Source organism: Silurus meridionalis, chromosome 13 (assembly GCF_014805685.1).
Source record: "Silurus meridionalis isolate SWU-2019-XX chromosome 13, ASM1480568v1, whole genome shotgun sequence".
In the NCBI taxonomy this organism is placed as follows: domain Eukaryota; kingdom Metazoa; phylum Chordata; class Actinopteri; order Siluriformes; family Siluridae; genus Silurus; species Silurus meridionalis.
This window is the reverse complement of record NC_060896.1, coordinates 12,934,853-12,955,832: the sequence shown is the minus strand read 5'-3', so window position 1 is coordinate 12,955,832 and position 20,980 is coordinate 12,934,853. Positions and strand designations below refer to the sequence as shown.

Here is a 20,980-nt window from a genome sequence, read left to right as displayed (position 1 = left end):
ACAAACAGTAGCCTGGTATTCAGTAGCATATACTGTATATCAGGTTTATTACATAACAGTAGGTTATTGCCTTTTTATTATGTCTCTGCTGCTTTGTTTAAATGTTCAAGGTCCCAGAGGTTGTTGGTCTCAATGCCTGTCTGCACTTCTGCAGTCATAAATACAAACAAGTTTTAACTCCAAATGCCCAATTAACTAAACATAAATTATAATAAAAAAAACAGATTTATAAATACTTTCAGCCCAATTATCTTATCTTTTGTTTTATCTTATTGGTTTTGAGAACTAGACTGTAAATGCAGTTTGTTTGGTTCAGTAGAGGGATGGACATGATGTCTCCAGATAGAGAGCAGAAAACAATGGGCTGAGGGAGTCTGCGGTAAAACCAGAACGCTGCAGTTCTTCTCAGAGCATCTTAGTTTGCTTTTCTCTTTTTCATTCTGAACCGTCTCTTCCTCTGCTTGTAGAGATGACGGAAGTTGCTGAAGAGTCCTGCAAAGCATGCAGAAGTGTAATACTACTAAACGGCTGTGTACAGTTATAGACATATGTTGCAAGTAACATAAAAACAGCACATTTCAAAAGATTAGATAGAGGACTCACCCAGGAGCATAAGCAACAAGTAGAGCTGCAGAACGTAAGAGAAGCTGAGGGAGGAGCCAAGAGCTTCAGGCAAAGGTATGCTTAGGAATTTAGTGTCGTTGAAGATGGGAATAGACTGGATAACTGCCACAGCTGATGAACACACAGGCCAGAAACACACGCTTAAAAACATCTGACCCAGAATGTCGAAACTAACTGTTAGCAAACACTTTATGGACATCAAACCCTACAGGATAAAATTATTTTAAATAATAGATGTATAAATAGCTTCTAAAATAACAATATTGACTATTCTCACCTTCAGCAAGCACACCAAGTGGATACAGAGGAATCCAAACAGTATACCGTAGCCAAGTCAGTGTTTTCCATTCAGTATCGATGCAGGCCAACATGTAAAAAGGGTACCTAATATAAAGAATCATTCATTTATTAAAGAAAGAAAAAATATATATATACACATATACACATACATACATGCATATTATTTTGACCAGAATTACTTCCAGAAATTCTAGCTCTACTTTAAAAAGCTAATTAAAAAAAAAAAAAAAAAAATTTATGGACTCAAAGACTAACGTACGCCAATTTGAATACTGAACTGTCAAAGCCACAGAGTTTCATGTGACTTCCTTCCTTAAGCTAAAAAAATTCTATCATGTACTTCAATAAGAACCTTCACTCATCAGCGATAATTATGAGGCTAGCCACCGACGTCGGTCCAAACAGTTTGGGAAAAACTTGTGGATGTGATGGTCAGTTGTCTCACCTAAATATCTCGATGGCACTCCAGAGGTAAAAGACAAAGAAAACAATAGGTTTGTTCTGCATTTCCTCCAGGCTCCCAAAGATGACAAAAAGGACAAAGTTCCGCCCCATCACCTTCAAAAGTTTACAAAAGAAAATGAAGATAAACAAATAAATAACTTTCATTTAAACACAGAATAAATGCAAACCACATCTTTATTTATATCAGTGATGTGACAAACACTCTAGAACGTTTTTTGAACCATACACAACTCATACAGTAAAATGCATGAGGATAAACAGTTGTTTTGAAGAAAAGAATCTGCATCATCCTTTATTCAATCACTAAAAACTCCTGAAAGTTAGACATAGTTGCCTGTTTTATACTACTTTTTCATTTATTATATAAACAGACAACCTCCAGACCATTTGCTTTAAGGCAATTATTAGATAAAATGAAGTGCCACTATTCACCTTTATTTGTGTTACCAATGACCATAGACGCTGTACCTCAAGCAAACACATGGAGTGCAGTAAAGTTCAAGAAAAGCAACTAAAAAGTGAGTACATTTTAAAATGACTAAGGCCAACATTAAAACTAATAAAGCCTAAATGTATTTAATGACAGATTGATTGACAGCAGGAAGCTCAAAAGTTGACAGTGACGCTTTTATGCCAATGCATAAAACATAAGACCAGCCGTTAATATTGCTGTTTCCTTTTTTTTTTTTGACTTGCCCAAATATGAAAATGTTAGCTTTAACAATAAACAAATTAATACAAAACTCTTGCATACAAAGGAAAATATTGCTCTGGTCTGGTAAATGGGATAATAAATACATATGCATATGTTGCTTATTAAAATATCATTAATGAGAATCATGATCTTAATTCTAAACAAATGGACAAAAAGATCCATATTTCATCAATAATTGTTTACCTCGGGAGGCATGCAGCAGAAATGGAATGCACAGAAAATATAAGCAATGGGCCTCTTAAATCAATTGTTTAACAACGATGAGTGTAAATACGAACATCATCCTGTGCAAACTAAACATTTTCAAAAAGGACTCCTGTGTTTTTGATGAATGCCAATCACTCAGGCATGTATATGTACATAAAGCAGCTGCTTTGCAGTTGATCACGAGCACAAAACACCAGCAAAAGTAAACCTAATAAGCAAAAAGATAGAGATTATTATAGTTATTTAGACACGTCTGTACTACAGATGCGCAAGTTCTTACCAAAATGGGGCTATGGGCTGAAAATAACATTGCATTATAGCAAATATTACATTAAAATTACAGTTGCCATGGATCTCATTTGTGATTTCATAATATTTAAAAAAATCAATAAAAAAACATTACTGTCACCTGCTGTAAAAAACTAAGTTTTATTTTAAAAATTCTAGTCCAGTGAATCTTTTAATACAATGATAAAGATAATTTAGTGTACAATAGTATTCAATGCCTAATACAGATATCCAGTGACCTCTAGACTAAGAGCAAAATAAGAAATTGAGTTACCAGAAGGTGAATTAGGTTATATATGTATTTTAAATATTAAATATTTAGTCTTGATATGTATGGATCTTTGTTGGCTTTTCATTGGGGAGTCTTCTTACACATGGTCAGGAGCACAAGTAGAATACTTTTTTTTTTTAGAAATTATGAGAATAACAAATTTCTGAAATAAGAAACTGACTCATATGAACAAAAGACCTAATAAAACTAGCGGTTGCCGTGTCTGGTCATTAAAGCTTTATCTAATAAAATGTGTAAGGCTTTTAGAATTTTATTTCACCAAATATTTCAGTACTCCTGTATTTTGTAAACCGTTGTATATAGATAGATTCATAATGAAAATGTTCATTTTAAGATCCAATTGACAGGATTTTCAGCTCTTACCTGTATAAAGGGAGGCATTACACCAGTCTTGACTAAGCCCAGAGCAGGGTTAATAACCTCAGCAATGGCTAACATCTGACAGAAGTACATCACATCAGCAATGGTGTGAAAGGTGTCGTAGAACGAATCTATTTAAAAAAAAAAAAAAAAGATTTTTGTAATTAATCAGACCATCATTCATTGGAAAAAATCTATTATTTTATTATTAATTACAAACCACATCTGTTAACATTTTCTTGCAAGCCAAGTCTCACTTTCAAAATAAGTCTACAATGCACATCAAGACTGACGAGCTGAATTCTGTGGTTGCTTTCTAATAGCTATGGTTTAGTGTAGTCTTCTTGGTAGTTTTAAAATAGATCCTCACCTTCCCGAAGTATAAAAAGGCGAACAGTCATGTTGACAAAGATCCAGGAGAATCCAAGAAACTGGACCAGATTATACATGAAGAGATATCCCTTTTTCAAGCCTAGGTAAGCTGAGGGAAAAACCAACTGGAATCTGAGCATGTGGTATTTTCCTGCTATACTTTGAAAAAAAATATTAATCTTCTTTAGTGTATAATTAAAAGGGCACTTACGGTCCTTTGGAATCCTTGACTCAAAGCTTATTTTATTTATTCTTTCTTCCTGTGTAAGCATAAATAAAGGTTAAAAAGAGCCATTGATTGAGAACTTGTAAAAGAAGTAAATATTTAGTTTTACAGAGATTCCAGTTTGAGAAAGAAAAACAAACAAAACAAAACAAAAAAAAATCCTACAATTCAGTAGTCCCCCCAAACCTTTTGCCTCAGCTCCATCTCAGCATCAGACTCATCTAGCCAGCGGTCGAAGTCAGGGGCCAGAAACACTGGTTTCTTCTCTTGCATGGTAAGTCGATCCCACCAGCAGTGCTTCTGCTTTCTCACAGTGATATTCACCTGCCGCTGGGTGGACTTGTGTTTTATCTGCAGAATCATACACACACACAAAATAAATTTAAATTCTGAAACTTAAAAGAGGAACTAGTAATCAAGTGCCTTCAGAAACCATTTCTAGTGCTGCAACTAACAATTATTTTGATATTTCTATTAATTGGATTAAATAATGTGCCTTTCGCCATTTCGCAGACTAATCTCTGTTATCTTGCCGTCACGCCAAGCCGTAAGTTGAGCAGCCCACCTAATGGATAACGGCATTCGTTGACAACGGATTTCATTATCGATTAGTTGTTGCCGCCCTAAACATTTCTATCCATTTTATTTAATTAACAGATGCTGTGCAAAAATCTTTCTGATAGAAATGAGCAAACATAATTGTTACTCTGCATGTACAAACAAAAATACCACATAAGGCTTTCTTAATCATACAGAACCACGTATACTGAAAGCATTTAATCACAGGCAAAATGCTGAAAGCCCTGAGCTAACACAGGATCGTCACTACATCTGCGGAAGGGTCTGTAACCTTTTTAAACTGTGTTGAATTACTTTGAAAAATTTATAAACAGCCATCAAACACCCTACCTCGAGTTTCACTGGATTTAAAAACTCCAAGCTGAATTCATATTCATTTTCTCCTTTTGCTCCGTGACCTTGACCTTTAGGAAAAACATTAATTGAGAAACGATTGAAAGAAAGATGAATTAAATATTAATAGCTGCTACAGATGGGAAAAGGACCTACCTCTAAAGTGAAGGATGTTCTCTTGTATGCTTATGTCAAGGTTCTAGAAAGAAAAACAGTTAAAAAAGAAAAAAAAAAGAAAAGTATTTATGCGTTTCCAGACATTCTTTAAAGCAAAACACATTGATGTACTGAATACAATAAAACGGCATTACGTCGCTTTAATCAATGGATCATGTTTGAAGAACCTGTAAGTAAACCTTTCACAAACGATCTGTTGTGTGAACTGAATGCACAGGAATCTTAAAAGTCAGGCTCATGATACTCAACATTTGCATCAGACTGGTTATTACGAGTTACATGGAAGAGCAACAATTGCACTATTGTGTGAAAGCCTACATTTATAGCACCAGTGCCCTGCACATGTTTGTCAAGCATGCAACCAAACTGAGCAACAGACAAATAATGGGGGAGGAGGGAGTAAGTTGCTCAAGGAAGCATCTATTTCTGTGTATAAACCACATGTTCTCTGGTCCTGTTGGTGGAAAAGAAGTTGTTTGTAAATAAAACATGGCTGTAACAGATGGCTGGTGGATTAGAAGAAACAGAGTAGGGTTCGGTGGGTAGGTGGATATATAGATCCCAAACAGCATATAAATAATAAATACATCCAAAATCACCATTCGTTTTTAAGTTATTATAATTCACTTCGATAGTTGATTAATACTTATTTGCACATCCATGCATTTTGCAACGAGCATTTGTTTCCTGCAAATATTTCAGATAAAAATAAATTATTAACAAAATGCAAACTGCTAGCTCATTTTGCTAACCAGCTAACTGTCAAAAAAGAACTGTCACATATACAGGAGAAAGACAAATGGTGCTGAATATAAACATTTATCAGAGCATGTGTGGTCTATAGAGAGAGAAGTGCAGACATGCTGATATTTTCACACGCTCGGAAAGTGAAGTTATAGCTATATGTAGCTCGTTCATGCTAAATCGCGCTACTGCACTGGAGGAAAGAGGCGCCTCGGTTACCTTCGCATCGCTGATCTCCACTCGCAGGTAAATTTCGCCGTGCCTCTGGGCCCAGAACACGTGCGGTGTGAGAGTCTGCATCGTGGTATGGTTTTGCTGTTATAATGTAAATATGAACTCCAGCTCCTGCAGCCTGGGCTCAGTAAACGCAGAATCTCTGACACATCAGGAACAAGAACTAAACCCAGAAAATTCGGCGGCGAGCTGCGCGCGTTCACGCGCACGCGCTTTTCTGTACAGCACGGCCGCGGGGACGCGCTTTTTTTTCCTTTTATAAATTTTTTATTGTTATATTTTTGCCACTTCCCGTCGTTTATCTATGCAGTCTCGATGTTTATATGTTTATTTAAAAATATTTATATGGTTAAGAACTTTACAATAATGATTATCAAAGGTCTGTAGGAAAGGATTTTCATTCAGTTGTATTTCCACGCTTCACCACTAGAGGCAGATACACAGTTTACCACTCATGATGTTATCTCTGACATCACATGTGGTGCGCGAGGGCATTCGACATCACGCAACCTATCGAAAAGCACCAAGCAATTGACAGCATGAATCACACAATCAAGTCTAAACCCAGTAAAGTTTGAGTGTTCTGAATCCTGTTCTGTGTTTTTACTGACACGCTGGGGCGAGTACAATCTCCTGATCAGCGCACACCAGATAGTGACACTCCCTTACAATTGGTCTAGATAGGAATCCTTTCTAACATTTGGTCCTTCGAGTCGGATAGGAAACCTTCCTGACAACGTCAATACGTCATCCTGCCGACAGGGTGCGCTGTCGGCCATTTTACGACACGTAACGGAATTGTTGACGGAAGTAAAACAGAATGCAAGAAACACGTTTCTGTTTGCATACTTTATTAGCGTCGCTTATCATCAACTGACCAATAATTCACGCGCGTGTGATAATAAAGTGAGACAAATGTCGTGGCTTTAAAAAAAAACGTATTACTCGGTACCAGAGCTCAGTGCAATGCAGCGCACTTGTGACTGCACGGATGTGAGCTCAACGCTGAACACGAGCTCACCTGGCTCTGAATTCCGTGTGCTCCTGGGGGTCACCGGCAGCGTTGCTGCTCTTAAGTTGCCTTTGTTAGTGTCACGACTTCTCGAAATACCAGGGGTAAGTGTTTAAGGCACGTATTTGTTTGAACCCTTTTCCGGTGTTCAGAAATAGTGCCACAAAGTCTGTTCGGGCTTTTGAAGTCCACTAAGTAAAAAAATATATCAGATCAATATTTGTTTTTCACCTTTTTCACTTACATCTGTTAATCAACCTCAATTCTGATCAAAACTACTAAATATTTTTTTAATCCGGGATTTTTTTTTATTTTTTATTGCCCATTTCATTAGTGACGTCAAGGATAAAACGTAATCGTGCACTCGATTATTTTTTACGATTTATCACAGTCTTATATGTGTCAAAGATTAGAAACAAAACTGACTTTTATGCATTGTTTGTTTTTTGCAGCATCAGCGTGTCATGTTTTTTTAGTTAGAAAGTCAGTGTATTAAGTTGTAATGGCGGTGCTTTGCCCAGCAGGGGTCAGTCTTTCTGCTCTCTCTCAGGGATGCGGTGTTGCTAGGCTGCTGCATCCAAATACTGCAGTTCCCTCCTGCAGGGGTCCCCAAACACGGTTTGGATCTTAAGGGCCGCACAGAAGGAATATAAGCTTTGTATTCATTTTTGTTACTTTTTACATTTATTTTTGAAACATTTTATTTTAAGTCTTTGATGTGTTTTATTTAAAAAAGATCATTCCGACTTTTCAATTGTTTCAGTAGCAGTTTTATTGTATGAATCCATAAATTAAGCCCCCACTGATTCTGCATTATGGTGAATTGGGTTGCATTTTCATTAAGTAACAAATAAGTAATAATTTAATTCCCCTGCCCCGGTCCATGGAAAAATTGTCTTGCATGAATCTGGTCTGTAATTAAAAAAATGTTGGGGACCACTGCCCTACCGTACATACAATAATATTATGTTTTAAAAACGACCATTGTAAATGGGCACATTGTTAATAAATAGCATGGTTTAGACCACATTTATGCATTCATTCACCTTCACAACTCTACTTCAGTAACAACCATGGTGAATGCTCTCCCAGGCCAATCCCCTGACATGTTTTTAAGAGATTAGATTTTGGGAGAGACCCTAGATCACCTTTTATAAGATCAATTTGGGTTTGTGTAAATAAATTCAAAACAGCTATATGAAATTTGTAAAACACTTGCATTGCTTCAAAAATATTTTGGTATACACTCTGATGGTTTCTATACTATATACTGTTGAATAATCTCTAAAATTGTACCCCTTCTCCTTAAAGATTGATGTACAGGTAGTCACTACAGACCATGCCACCCATTTTTACAATGCTGCTGAAGTTCCAGTCCGTATCTACACCGACAAGGATGAGTGGGAGGTAAGTAGGTTTGGTATCCATACAGTGACTGCTGCAGATCATAAAGAGATCACCATGTTATTTTCATCCATTAGATGTGGAAAACACGCTCCGACCCTGTGCTGCACATAGAGATGAGACGGTGGGCCGACCTGCTAGTCATTGCTCCTTTGGATGCAAACACACTTGGCAAGATAGCCAATGGGATTTGTGACAACCTTCTGGTGAGATTATATAGTTTTTATAATATAAGTATGTCCTATATACATACAGAAACTTCTGCTTTGCAGACTTTTCTGAGAAGGTTTTTATCATTCCATATTACTTAAACCTACAAGATCCCAGTCTATTATTATTGTAAGCCTACATTTATGAGAAATTATTGTATAGCACATTGTATTGTATATCAACTTTGCACATATAACTTCAAAATTGGCAAAATTTTGTTTTTTTACAGTTACTTCTGTAACTGTAAAAAAAGGAAAGAAAAGAAAAAAAGATGCAAAATTATCTTAAAAAAAGATGACATTTTGTTGTGCAATCTTTTCTCAAAAGGAAAAAGAAACTTTTCATTTTAAGATACCCTGTTTTTTTTTTTTTTTTTTTTTTAATAATGGTGGCATTGTACCACCAGTGAAATCTTTTAAGAGCATTTAATTTTAGTTTTTTTCATAGACAAGCACAGACTAGCTTCAACGTAGGCACTGAATAACATTTGGTTATAATCTCAAACCTAAGTATCGAGGAAGTGAGGTGTGTCAGAGAAGTATGTGTGGGTGGGGCAGGACATGTATGAGGACAGTGTTACAGCAGTGAAGTGTGCAGTAAGAACAACAGACTGGTTCGAAGTTGGACTGCATCAAGGATTGTCTCTGAGCCCTTTCCTGTTTGCAGTGGTGATGGACATGTTGACGGACGAGGTCAGACAGGAGTCTCCCTGGACTATGATGTTTGCGGATGATATTCTGATTTGTGGTGAGAGTAGGGAGCAGGTTAAGAAGAGCCTGGAGAGGTGGAGGTACACGCTGGAGAGAAGGGGAATGGAAATCAGTAGGTGTAAGACAGAGTTCATGTGTGGGAATGAGAGGGAGGCAGTGGAGTGGTGCGGTTGCAGGGAGAAGAGTTGGAGAAGGTGGAGGAGTTCAGGTACCTGGGGTCAACAGTGCAAAGTAATGGAGAGTATGTAAGAGAAGTAAAGAAAAGAGTGCAGGCAGGGTGGAGTGGGTGAAGAAGAGTGGCAGGAGTGATTTGTGATAGAAGAGTATCTGCAAGAGTGAAAGGGAAAGTTTATAGGACTGTGGTGAGACCTGTGATGTTGTCTTTAGAGACAGTGGCATTAAGTAAAAGACACAAGGTGAAGCTGGAGGTAGCAGAGCTGAAGATTTTCATTGGGAGTAACGAGTTTATAAATGAGACAGCGCATGTAGGAAGTTTTGGGGACAAAGTGAGAAAGGTCCGATTGAGATGATTTGAACATGTGTAGAGCAAGGACATGGGGTATATCGGTAGAGGAATTCTGAGGAAAAAAGGTTTATGTAGTTTATGTGGTGAAGGAAGACATGCAAGTAGTTGGTTTGAAAGAGGCAAATGTAGAGGACAAATGTAGAGGACATGAAGATGGATGATCCGCTGTGGCGACTCCTAATGGGAGGAAGAAGAAGAAGAATCTTTGAATTGACTGATTATATCTAGTTTCTTTTATTACCCATACATTGAAGTAAATATACTATGATTGTTTATTGGTTGTTTAAGACATTACATACGTTTTAGATGCTCAATCAAAAATCATATCAAGAGTTATAAAAATGACCTATACAAATTAGGTGATAAAAATAAAACATGATTAAACAGTTACCCTGTTAAATAGATAGAGAAAGTTGGAAAATTGAATATATTAATAATAATTAAATTTAGAAAAGACTATAAGGAAAAACGTTTTGAGACACCTTACTTCCAGCCACATGTGGTTCTTCTCCAAATTGTTACCACAATGCTGGAGACACACAGTTCTTCTGGGTGTGTTTGGATATGGTAGCATTTAATTTTTTAACTTTACTTGAACTAGGAGATCAAAACCTGTTCCAGCATGACTATGCCCCTGTGCACAAAGCGAGCTCCATGAAGATATGGTTTACATGGTTTGGAGTTGAAGATAAGCATCAGCACCTGACATATGCCCTTGTGGTTAAATGACCACAAATCTCTACAAGCAATATCTATAGTCTAGTGGAACTTCCCTGAAGAGTGGAGGTTACAATAACAGTAAATGGGGACTAATTTTGGAATTGCATGTTTAAAAATACATAAACAAATCTGGTCAGGTGTCCACAAGCGTTTGTCCATATTGTGTATGTTTAAGCATTCGAATATCAGTCATTTAAAGAGTAAAGCTCATTTCATCATGAGGAGTTTATCATATGAATTTCTCATATTAATTTCTCATTACTGAATCTTTTTAAATTGTTTCTGCTAAATGAATATGTATTATTTGTCCCTGACAGACATGCATTGTTAGAGCATGGGATACCAGTCGTCCTCTACTCTTTTGTCCTGCCATGAACACAGCCATGTGGCAGCATCCGATCACTTCCCAGCAAGTGGCCACGCTTCAGGGCTTTGGTTACGTGGAGATCCCCTGCATTTCTAAGAAGCTGGTCTGTGGAGATGAAGGTATAACTGCAGCAGCGTAATGCCATTCTAGATATACTTGTGCTTTTCGAATACTCATAGATATCATTGTTTTCCATGGTGACTTTTAATGTTTATTTATATTTAGCCCAACGGAAATTCTTGTTTATTTGCAGGTAAAGGTGCAATGGCAGAGGTGTCAACTATTGTGAATGCCATCCAACAGTATCTTCAAAAACCAGCTGTTTAAATCACAGCACAAGAGCATAAACACTGAAGTTAGAATGTATCTTGTTATAAAAGTATATAATGACACAATAAGCATAAATGTTTGATGAATAGAACAGATGAATGGTATATTGACAACAGCTTTTAAAAATGACTTGCCTATTTAATATAATTCAATAGAAATTGCAAGTCTAATAATTAAAAAAATGCAAAGCATTTTGAAATGTAGCCATTACTTAAAAGTCTATAATTAAATTATAAAAGATATCATCAGTTTCCATTTCTGTTATTGCTCAAAAGTATTGCTCAACTCTGTTCCCGGTCATGTTCTTGAGTTTATTTCATGTTTTTGGTTCGTCCCCTCTCCCATAACATCTACTTTTTTTTTTTACAGACCTGAGACATAGGCTTTTTGAATGCTTTTTATAATATTGTTTTTCATTTATTTTTTTAGTGTTACATATTCAATTGTGGGAATAGCACATGTTGTGCTTTAGAAAGCTCTCTCATCAAAACTAATTGTGCCATACATTTCTGTATGTATCTGTTTTCTTAATAAGGTTTGAATAAGAGCTGTGTCATGGAGATGTTATTGTTAGCTTACCGAAGTCACCATCTTTCTTGAATATTAATTACATGTTCAGTTTAAACCATGTTGATGAGGAATAAATGGTATTTAGTTGAAGTTTCATATTAATAATTTATGCAAAATCAAGTGTAACATTGGTAATATTCCACTAATTGTTTAACAGTAGCTACAGTACAATGTCTTTGTTGCAAATTAAAAATCCTTATCCTGGGATCTAATTTGTTTCATTATAAATAAGGCATTGAACTAATGACCCCTTGAAAAAAAAAGGGGGGGGAGGAGGAGGGTTGACAATAGCTGACACATCAATTATTTCAGTTGTCTGTTTCTCATAACAGCAACTTTTGCAATGTCTAATGAAAAGTGAATTAACAAAAAAAAAAATTAATCCAAATAAGCTAGTTTCATATTTACTTGTTCAAAAGTAAATATGAAACTGCATTAAAAAGCAAATTCTTAAGTACAAAGGCCATATTAAAATAAGGAAAAACAATTACTCCATAAGAAAACATAAATTCTCCACACATTCATTCACAATTACATCATAGGTGTTCTTTCTGGATTTCCCAGATTTGTGCAATGATTTGGAGACCTCTCTCAGTTCTTTTGCTTGAACTCCTCTCAGATTAACTCGATTAGGTTTAAGGACAGGTGAGTGCACAGTTCAATCCAGTATAAACAGCACCTCCACCTTCCTCTCCCAATATATCTCAGAAGGTGTGTTTGGGATTTAAACAAATATAACGGACCATGTGAGCCAAAGAATTTTTCATGTTAGCTGTATTTTCAAAGAAAATTTTAAATGTGATTATTTTAAAAATATTTAAAATAATTGTAATGTGCCTTTTTATCAACATATTACTGACAATTTACTAATTATTGTATTCATTTATTAAGAATCATTCCACAACCGCATTTGTATCTTTAATACTTTGTGCTAAGAAAAAAAAAACCTGTGGAAGTACTACTAATCTGAAAAATGAAAAAAAGTTAAATGGTTCAAGGAAAGAAGTACAAAATTACTTACAAATAAATAAATAAATAAAAAATCTTACAGCCTCAAAAAAAAAAAACACGTTCTCCTACATTTACCTAATTTAATCTAAATTAAATAAAAAAAATAGAACAAAGATCACAAGTGTCTCCACATATCATATCAAAATTTGCCTTTAGCTACTGACTGTGCTTTAGTTAGACTTTTAGTGTTGGTTCAAAGAATGTAGGCAAACATTAACTCAAGCTAATGACACCTATAATCTATAAAATGTTACACAGCACCATACAATGAAAACTAGTCCTCATGCTATCACAGTGTAAACTGGTTAAGTAAATAAAAAAAAAAGACAGGGATGTGTGACAGGTATGACAGGCGTGTGTAGCGATCAGTTTCCTGTTATGATTTTTTTTTTGTTTGTTTAATTTCTTCTTGTGTTTAATTTCTCTTTTTTTTTTTATTATTATTTACTTTTTTGTATTTTTTTTTACGTGTCAAAAATTGTATTAATACTTACATCTTGAGTCTTTCACACCTATGTTTCACCTCGACTTTTTCAGCTAGAGAGGAAAGAAAAAATGTGTTTATTGATTTTTTTTTCATTAATATGTTAGAAAAACATATAGGATTAAACAACTATATAGTGCCTGTCAAAAGTGTGGAAACACCTAGACGTTTTGAGAGACACATACATGTTCAACAAACTAGATAATTTAATCGTATGTAGATTCACATTGACCAAATATATGTGCATAAGTATATAGCTGGAAATATCCAGCTAGTGAATAACACATTTGGCATGTTTTACAAGAGGCAACATGCCAAATGTGTTATTCACTAGCTGGATATTTCTGTACGACCTTGTGATCCGGTTCATCTCAGAGCAGTTGAATAGGATTTAGGTGTGGTGACTGTCATTCCATGATAGATAACACTCCAGCCGACTGTTTGCTCACTAAATAATGCTGACAGACCTTGGATGTATGCTTAGGGTTATTGCCTTTTTGTATGGTGAAGTTGGTTCCAATTAGCATCAGTCCAGACAGATTTGCATTGTGTTAATGTATGGAATTGTAGACACGTTGGTTCAGTTTTTCTTTCATCTGAAATAACTCTCCAACCTGCTCCAAAAGCCCAAACCATTAACCTGCTCCAAAAGCCCAAACCATTAACCTCCATTTTTGACTGTGGGTGTGAAGCAGTCTGGTAACCTCTCTCCCATTTTCCATCTTACATAAGTTCTTTTGTTAAGGCCCAAAATGTCAAATGTGGACTCAATTGCCAACAGAACATTCTTTCAGTCATTCAATGTCCAATTTTTGTGTGTTTTTGCCAATTTGTTTGCATATAAACAAAAGGAACATTCATGTGTCTCAAAAACAATAAAAGACTGGTTATTTCCAAACTCTGACAGGCAATTTATATATCAAGTTTATATCCAAAGCTTAAAACCAGTCAGCCCCCAGCATTAGCAATAACAATTAAAAGCCATTTAATAAGTACAAATTAATGTTATTTACTTATTTAAATGTACTGTAATGTAATGTTTGAAGTTCTAGTACAACCCAGTTTTTTATGTCTGGACGCTGTGTATAAGATTTAAATGAAAACAGAATGCAATGATTTGCAAATCTCATAAACCAATATTCTATTCACATTAGAGCATAGAAAACATATAAAATGTTTAAACTGAGGAAATCTACAATGTTAAGAAACAGGTTAAGAAAAGATTTCAAGAATATAAAAAAAAAATGTGTGCGCAAGGAAAAAGGATGGAAATCAATACTGGATGTCCGTCATCTTCAGGACCCCAAGCAGCACCGCATTAAAAACAGGAATGATTCTGTAAAGAAAATCACTGCATGGGCTTAGAAACACCTTCAGAAATCATTATCTGTAAACACAGTTCACAGGGCCATCCACAAATACAGATTATAACTCTATTATGCAAAGAATAGATATATGTAAACACGTTCCAGAAACGCCTCAGTCTTCTCTAGGCCAAAGCTCATTTAAAATTTACTGAGGCAAATTAGAAAACTGTTCTGTGGTCAGACAAATCGAAATTTAAAATTCATTTGGAGACCATGGACTCCACATCCAGACTAAAGAGAAGAGGGACCATCCTGCATGTTATAAGTTGTCAGTCTGTTGTAGCCATTTATTATCAATAGTAACAAATTCAATAACAAAGTTCAAATGCCAAGTAAAAGAAACAAACTAAGTTCAGATAAAAAACAGTAAACATACATGTTAGGTACTCTGTTCTATCATCTGTATAAAGCCAATCTTTTCTACTTTACAGTCATTCCCTTATCCACCACCATTATTTTTAAATGCCCAGGTTCTTCCTAATAAAAAAAAAAAAAATGGTAGAGGAGCAAATCCATCATTATTTTTTTAAAGAAATAGCATGTGATTCATGACCCTCTGTTCTGAGCAACACTACAAATCTTGGCTTGGCTTCAAAATTGTTCTTTTGACACAATTATTACACTTGACAAATCACCTAATTCAGAAAGTGTGTGAGGGAGTGTGCTGATTCTAATCACACATTAATCACACAAAATATATTTCATGCAGGATAGAAACACATAAGAATACAAAAGGTTTAAAGGGAAAACCATCATCAGTCTAACAGATTGCATCTCTGATGGTATGTTGTGATTAGTACTTGTGGAATGGGCAGCTTTCATATCTGGAAAAACACCATTAATGCTAATTAAAAGGTTTCAAAGCATCAAAATCCAGATAATGTGGGGTTTTTTTTTTTTTTTTGGGGGGGGGGGTTTAGGAAAGACCTGGCAAGATAATGCTAAACCACATCCTGCATCTATTACAACAGCATGGCTTCATAGTAGAATAATCTGGATGCTGCCCTGCCTGCAGTCCATACCTTTTACCAGTTGAAAACATTTGCTGCTTTTGAAACTAAAAATACGACAAAAAAGGCCCAGGACTGTTGAACAGCTGTTTATCCGGTATTATACACAAATGGCACAGTATTCCTCTCCCAAAACTGGTCTCTTCAGTTTCCAGATGTATACAAATTTTTGTTAAAAGAAGTGAGATGCTACATAGTGGTAAACATGGCCCTGTAGAACTGTGAGACATGTTGCAGCCAAAATCCAAAAGTAGTCCAAAAATGATAAAATAATGCAATGATTTAGTATGTTTGTTTAAAGTACATTTAAAGCATGTTTTTTCTTGGATGTTGTTATTTCTGCATCTTTTGTTGAGATAAACTACAGTTTAAATGATAATCATCATTCAGTAAACAATAGGTGCATACAGTGATCTTATGACTTAGCTGATAGCACTGAATCATTGCATCCCATATTGTAAAAGTTCCATGAGTCCATAATCATAAAGCATGTAATTGTTATACTGAAGGGTGTTGGTGTTTGTTAATAACAAAATGATCTGGACAAGCATTTGAATTGCTTTTTAAGATATGTGCTTAAGATTGATTAAACAGTAGAGAATCCATCAGGATTCAAAGTAATTGAATTTCATAGATTTCACACTAAAACACTTCTTGTGGAAATAAGGTCCTGTATATGGGACTTAATAATGTAAGGTCCTATGATTTTGATCTAATTTCAACAGTAGATAAGCAACAAATTCCCTTTTATGCAAGACTAGATAAGCAACACAAGTCGTTACTTGTTACTGTTGAAAGGGAAGTGTGACTTTCAGGCTTTCAGTTCTGCTTGCCTGGTGTGAAGTGTGAATGGCAGCTTAGATTGGCTGGTCAGGCTTGAACCAAGACTTTTCAATGTTTTAAATGAATTCAGTCATATATTTCTAACTGTCCTGTATCGTGGTAAATAAAATAGATCAGTAGATTTGGGGGGTGGGGGGTAATTTGACTCTGCTATTTCCTTTTACCTCCCATTAGACCAACTTTGTCACATCTGATTTGCTTAACAAAGCAGCTGTGGTGTTGAAGATGCGTGCTGCCTTGTGTATGGTTGCCACGTCTAAGCTTGCTACTTGTTCACTTGCCATTGGCTGCTGAGCTGTTGGTTTGGGAAAAAAAAAACAGACACTCGGGTAGGGAGGGAAACATTAATCAAGCAGAGGGAGTGACATCACAGGACCAGGGAGTAAATGGAGGAGGTGCAACTAGAGATGAGAAGCAAGATATAAACTAACCAAGTCCTGGTCAGTTTACTGATGTGCATTGTGGATGGGAATAAGGGATGTGTGCCCTGGTACCTTTTCCTCAACAGGCAGCTGTACAAAGAATTGTACTATTATCCCGATTTGCACTCCACGAATCCTTCTTAGAAAAGAAAAAAAAAATTATTTATATATATATATATATATATATATATATATATATATATATATATATATATATATATATATATATATAGTTTACAAGGAGAGTCATGTGATTGTTCCCCAACAGAGGTGAGGTGTCACCATGGTTGAATAAACACTTCTGATATTTCCTCTTGCTGTCCTTTGGGAATGAAGGGAGCCCCACTCACAACACCACCCACCCTTGTGCTGTTCCCCCAGGTAGATTACAGGTATCACAGACTTGGCTGATGTAACTCTACGGTGGAGTGAACTCATAGCAGGGACTGACACTGGAACATGTGCTGATTAAGCTTCCTCAGAAAGAACTGCACAAGTTTAGTGGGATAAAGCTGGGGGGGTCATCACAAGAAAGCACCTGTGATTTTAACATCTGCAAGCATCTCAGATGCCAACAATGATGGCAAAAAAACAAGCACACAACATTGTAGAATCAATTATATTTCTTTCAAATGTTATACATATAATCCCTAGCTTCAGGGTAAAATACATATAAATGACTATGGGTGTGCAAATGCAAACCTCATGATATTTTACTGTAAGTGGTGTCATTTACATTTCCTGATGCCACATTGCTTCCAGTCTGCTATTTGAAGACCTGTTATACACACTCTATGCTGAAATTTATATATAAAGACCAAACATTTAAGAATTAAGATAGCTGTAATAATACCATGATGCTGTATTTTCAAAACAGCTCCATATCCTAGTAGTACAACTGAGGCTGGAACTTGTCAGTGTTATTTCTTACAAATAAGACTAAAAGATGCACTGGGCACTGCTTTCTGTGTGCTCTCTCCCATCTAGCTGTTTTAATTATACTTCCTCTTCTATTTAGAATGACCTATTTTTCTTAAGAATGGGACCCTATGAGGGTATATAAACCGTGATTCTCACCAGTTCATACTCATACATATTCTGGGCTGATCGGTTTAGCTTATGTTTCCCAAATGTTGAGTGTTTTTCTTTTTTTGCATACAGTATATGGTTTAATTATAGGGGTTTATTTAAGGGTCTCTTGTTGGCACTTATCGACTGGCAGTTCTGATACCAAGACAACAAACAGTGTAATGTGCCATGTGGTCTTCCTCAGAGAGAAACCAAGCTTAGGAGCAGAAACCAAAAACCCAAGGGGGTCTCATGGACAGCAACAGCTTGTCTAGACTACGATTCAGTAATCTCCAAGGATGAACAATTATATAGTGCAATTACATGCACTTCCACCCAAGACAATATGACATATAAGAACCTGCTTTTAACATAAAACACCTGAATCTTTAAAACTACCTGCCAAATATGATGTAGCTCCACCTTTTGCTGGCAAAACAGCTCTGACACATCGAGGCATAAACTCCACATGATCACTGAATGAGTTCTGGTTCTTAAATCCTGAATGTTGTGAGGTGGATTTAAGCACTTTCCACAGATGCTGAATCAGTTGTCCTTCCTTGGACCATTTTTGGTAGGTACTAACCGCTGCATAACAGGCACACCAAACAAAACTTGTAATTTTGTACAATCTTTGACCCAGTTGTCTAGCCATCACAATTTGGCCCATGTCAAACTCCTCACACTTGCTCATTTGTCCTGCTTTTCTGGAGTATTTAAAACGGATCTATATTTTCTCATTGTTTATATTATATGCATAATCTATAATGAAGTTATGAAGAAGTAGTAAAATATGGTAAATGAAAAATAACCATCATGCATTCAGTTAATTTATTTAAATTCATGTCTGAGAATATAACCACATTTTTTTCACTGTCTGTGTTGGGAGTAAGTCTGCCTATTAAAATTTATGGCAATGGAATGTGTTTTAACTAGGGCTGCACCACTCTTAAATGTTAATCAAAAGAAAGGGCAAGAGGGTGACCTTGACCGAAAATGGTATTGTTGGGGAAACCAAGACCAATATTGTTGGGAAAACCTTTTTTGGTAAAAAGAAAAACCAACATCAACTTGATGAGATCAATGTATTAAAAGTTGGACCAGATCTTTTTAAGCTGCTGTTTTGCTTTTGTTTAAGCAATAGTAAGAATTTTACTTTTATAATATCTACTGTTTGTAGTCCACATCAACTAATCTAGTGGGAGTATGAGAGAATTTGATAAAGGGGTAGCAAAAGCAATTTGGAACTTTTTGTTGAAATTGTTTTTTGTCTTATTTTAATTGTGCTGATTTATTTATTTATTTATTTATTTATTTATTTATATATGACCTGAAAATACTAATCCTAATTAGCAGAAGATAATTGAACCAAGATGTTTAATATTTTTTTTCTGACACACACACACACACACACACACACACACACACACACACACACACACACACACACACATAGAAGTTATGGTGTCCACAACTCCACAACTTCTGTTTTATGTAATTTGAAAATATTCCAGTCATGCCCATTAACATGCAACACCAAACTTCCTCTTAAAAACAGGCCATGACACAAATACAAACTAACCCAACTTCTAAGACATAAAGTGAATAAATATAGAGATGGTGAAATTTTAGCAGCTGATGCAATTATAATCTTGGTTTCATGAGTAAACTACACTTACAGGAAATAAAGTGTGCTGATATCAAAGGTGGACAGTAATGAAGTAAATGTAATTCATTACTGTACTTAAGTAGCTTTTTTGCATATCGTGAGAATTTTACTTTACTACATTTTCAAGTCAAATATCTCACTTTTTACTCAACAACATTTTGTCAGTAATTCCTTTTTATTTATAAGTGGGAAAATTCATCTGGCCAAGCATGCAGCAAGCCACCAATAGGGTAGAGCGTGGTGGTATCTACTTAGCTCCAACTAGCTACAGTTCAGCATCCGTTTAACAACAAGCAGAACATTTTGAGAGGAATGATAGAAGAAACTCCTGACTCTGACTCGCTACAACACCTGTGGCCTTATTTGCATTATTCTTTTGAAGTAATTGAAAATAATTGATAATTGATCAATTGATAAGTTTAAAAGATATCAATCAGTGTTTGACTAATTAATATCATAACATTGATAGATTGATGTGCTAAGAGTAGCATTAGAGTCTTTTCAAATTAACTGAGTCGATTAAGCACAGAGTCTTGTGACAAAAATTATAAGACATTATAGTCAGAATCAATATTTGGATACTTAAGTACATTTGAAGGCAAACACTTTTGTACTTTTAGTCAAGTGAAAAAAAAAGGTTAAAGGGAGCACATTTAATTTTACTGGAGTAATATTTTACCTGCTCGATCTCTACATGGTTTGTGTACTTCATACACCTCTGACTGACAGTAATTTTTTGATAATCCTTCAGTTCAGAATATACACTGTGCAATGATTAAAGTATGATATCTAGCATAGTCAAATGTGCTTTGAATATCTGACTATGTTAGTCATCATACTTTAATAATTGTTCTTTATAATAATATTGGTTCTTTCCTTCACTTGAACGAATCATAGCCACAAACCTTTCGCATTAGCCACATCAATGAAAGGCACCTTTCCTTTGTCATTGGGAGTACTCATATGAGTGTACTTTTTGGACATCTGGAATGTATCATTTACCTAGAAATAAACCTAGAAAAATCATGACGATCAAATGATGTACTTTTAATCTTTCTCGAGTGCAAGAAAATTAAATATGTATATTATATATATAGCAAATATAGCGTGAGGAGACCTGAGGTACTGTCAGTGTTCCAAAAGTGTTCAGTAGAGTTGAGATCAGAGCTCCATAGCAGGCCACTCAAGATCTCCAACTTTAACCTATGTAAACCATTGCTTCATGGAGCACATGTCATGGCCAATTAATATCAAAAGTAATAAATTAAATAACAAAGTTTAAATTTCAAGCAAAAGAAACAAACTAAGTTCAGGATTTAGAGTTATGGTGTCAAAGAAGAA

General features: G+C 35.5%; 2 protein-coding genes across 3 annotated transcripts; one reads left to right on the top strand and one right to left on the bottom strand.

Annotated features, from left to right (window-relative positions):
* Positions 1-18: 18 nt before the first annotated feature.
* hacd3 (3-hydroxyacyl-CoA dehydratase 3) lies at positions 19-6,142 on the bottom strand. Its single transcript, XM_046864165.1, has 11 exons — positions 5,902-6,142; positions 4,918-4,960; positions 4,759-4,832; positions 4,036-4,200; positions 3,835-3,883; positions 3,622-3,732; positions 3,255-3,382; positions 1,370-1,482; positions 902-1,008; positions 604-735; positions 19-492 (listed from the first exon to the last, which is right to left on the bottom strand). Exons 1-11 carry the CDS (start codon positions 5,980-5,982, stop codon positions 416-418), a joined length of 1,080 nt encoding a protein of 359 aa, XP_046720121.1. The 5' UTR covers positions 5,983-6,142; the 3' UTR covers positions 19-415.
* A 548-nt stretch (positions 6,143-6,690) lies between these two features.
* Positions 6,691-11,855, top strand: ppcdc (phosphopantothenoylcysteine decarboxylase). Of its 2 annotated transcripts, XM_046864167.1 has the most exons (6): positions 6,895-7,032; positions 7,453-7,586; positions 8,240-8,335; positions 8,410-8,538; positions 10,816-10,984; positions 11,119-11,855. In XM_046864167.1, exons 4-6 carry the CDS (start codon positions 8,410-8,412, stop codon positions 11,190-11,192), a joined length of 372 nt encoding a protein of 123 aa, XP_046720123.1. In that variant the 5' UTR covers positions 6,895-7,032; positions 7,453-7,586; positions 8,240-8,335; the 3' UTR covers positions 11,193-11,855. The 2 variants fall into 2 exon arrangements, with proteins under 2 accessions (XP_046720122.1, XP_046720123.1); XM_046864166.1 differs by lacking the exon at positions 7,453-7,586 and having other exon boundaries at positions 6,691-7,032.
* Positions 11,856-20,980: the final 9,125 nt, after the last annotated feature.

What these genes read in the sequence shown, in the direction of transcription:
- ppcdc (XM_046864166.1), top strand. Translation starts at nt 6,883, where the DNA reads ATGCAGCGCACTTGTGACTGCACGGATGTGAGCTCAACGCTGAACACG. An exon ending in CCGACAAGGATGAGTGGGAG is followed by an intron (nt 8,336 to 8,409) that starts GTAAGTAGGTTT and finishes TTCATCCATTAG; the next exon opens with ATGTGGAAAACACGCTCCGA. An exon ending in GGATTTGTGACAACCTTCTG is followed by an intron (nt 8,539 to 10,815) that starts GTGAGATTATAT and finishes TGTCCCTGACAG; the next exon opens with ACATGCATTGTTAGAGCATG.
- hacd3 (XM_046864165.1), bottom strand. Translation starts at nt 5,982, where the DNA reads ATGCAGACTCTCACACCGCACGTGTTCTGGGCCCAGAGGCACGGCGAA. An exon ending in GTCAAGGATTCCAAAGGACC is followed by an intron (nt 3,733 to 3,834) that starts GTAAGTGCCCTT and finishes TTTTTCCCTCAG; the next exon opens with CTTACCTAGGCTTGAAAAAG. An exon ending in CTTGTTGCTTATGCTCCTGG is followed by an intron (nt 493 to 603) that starts GTGAGTCCTCTA and finishes CATGCTTTGCAG; the next exon opens with GACTCTTCAGCAACTTCCGT.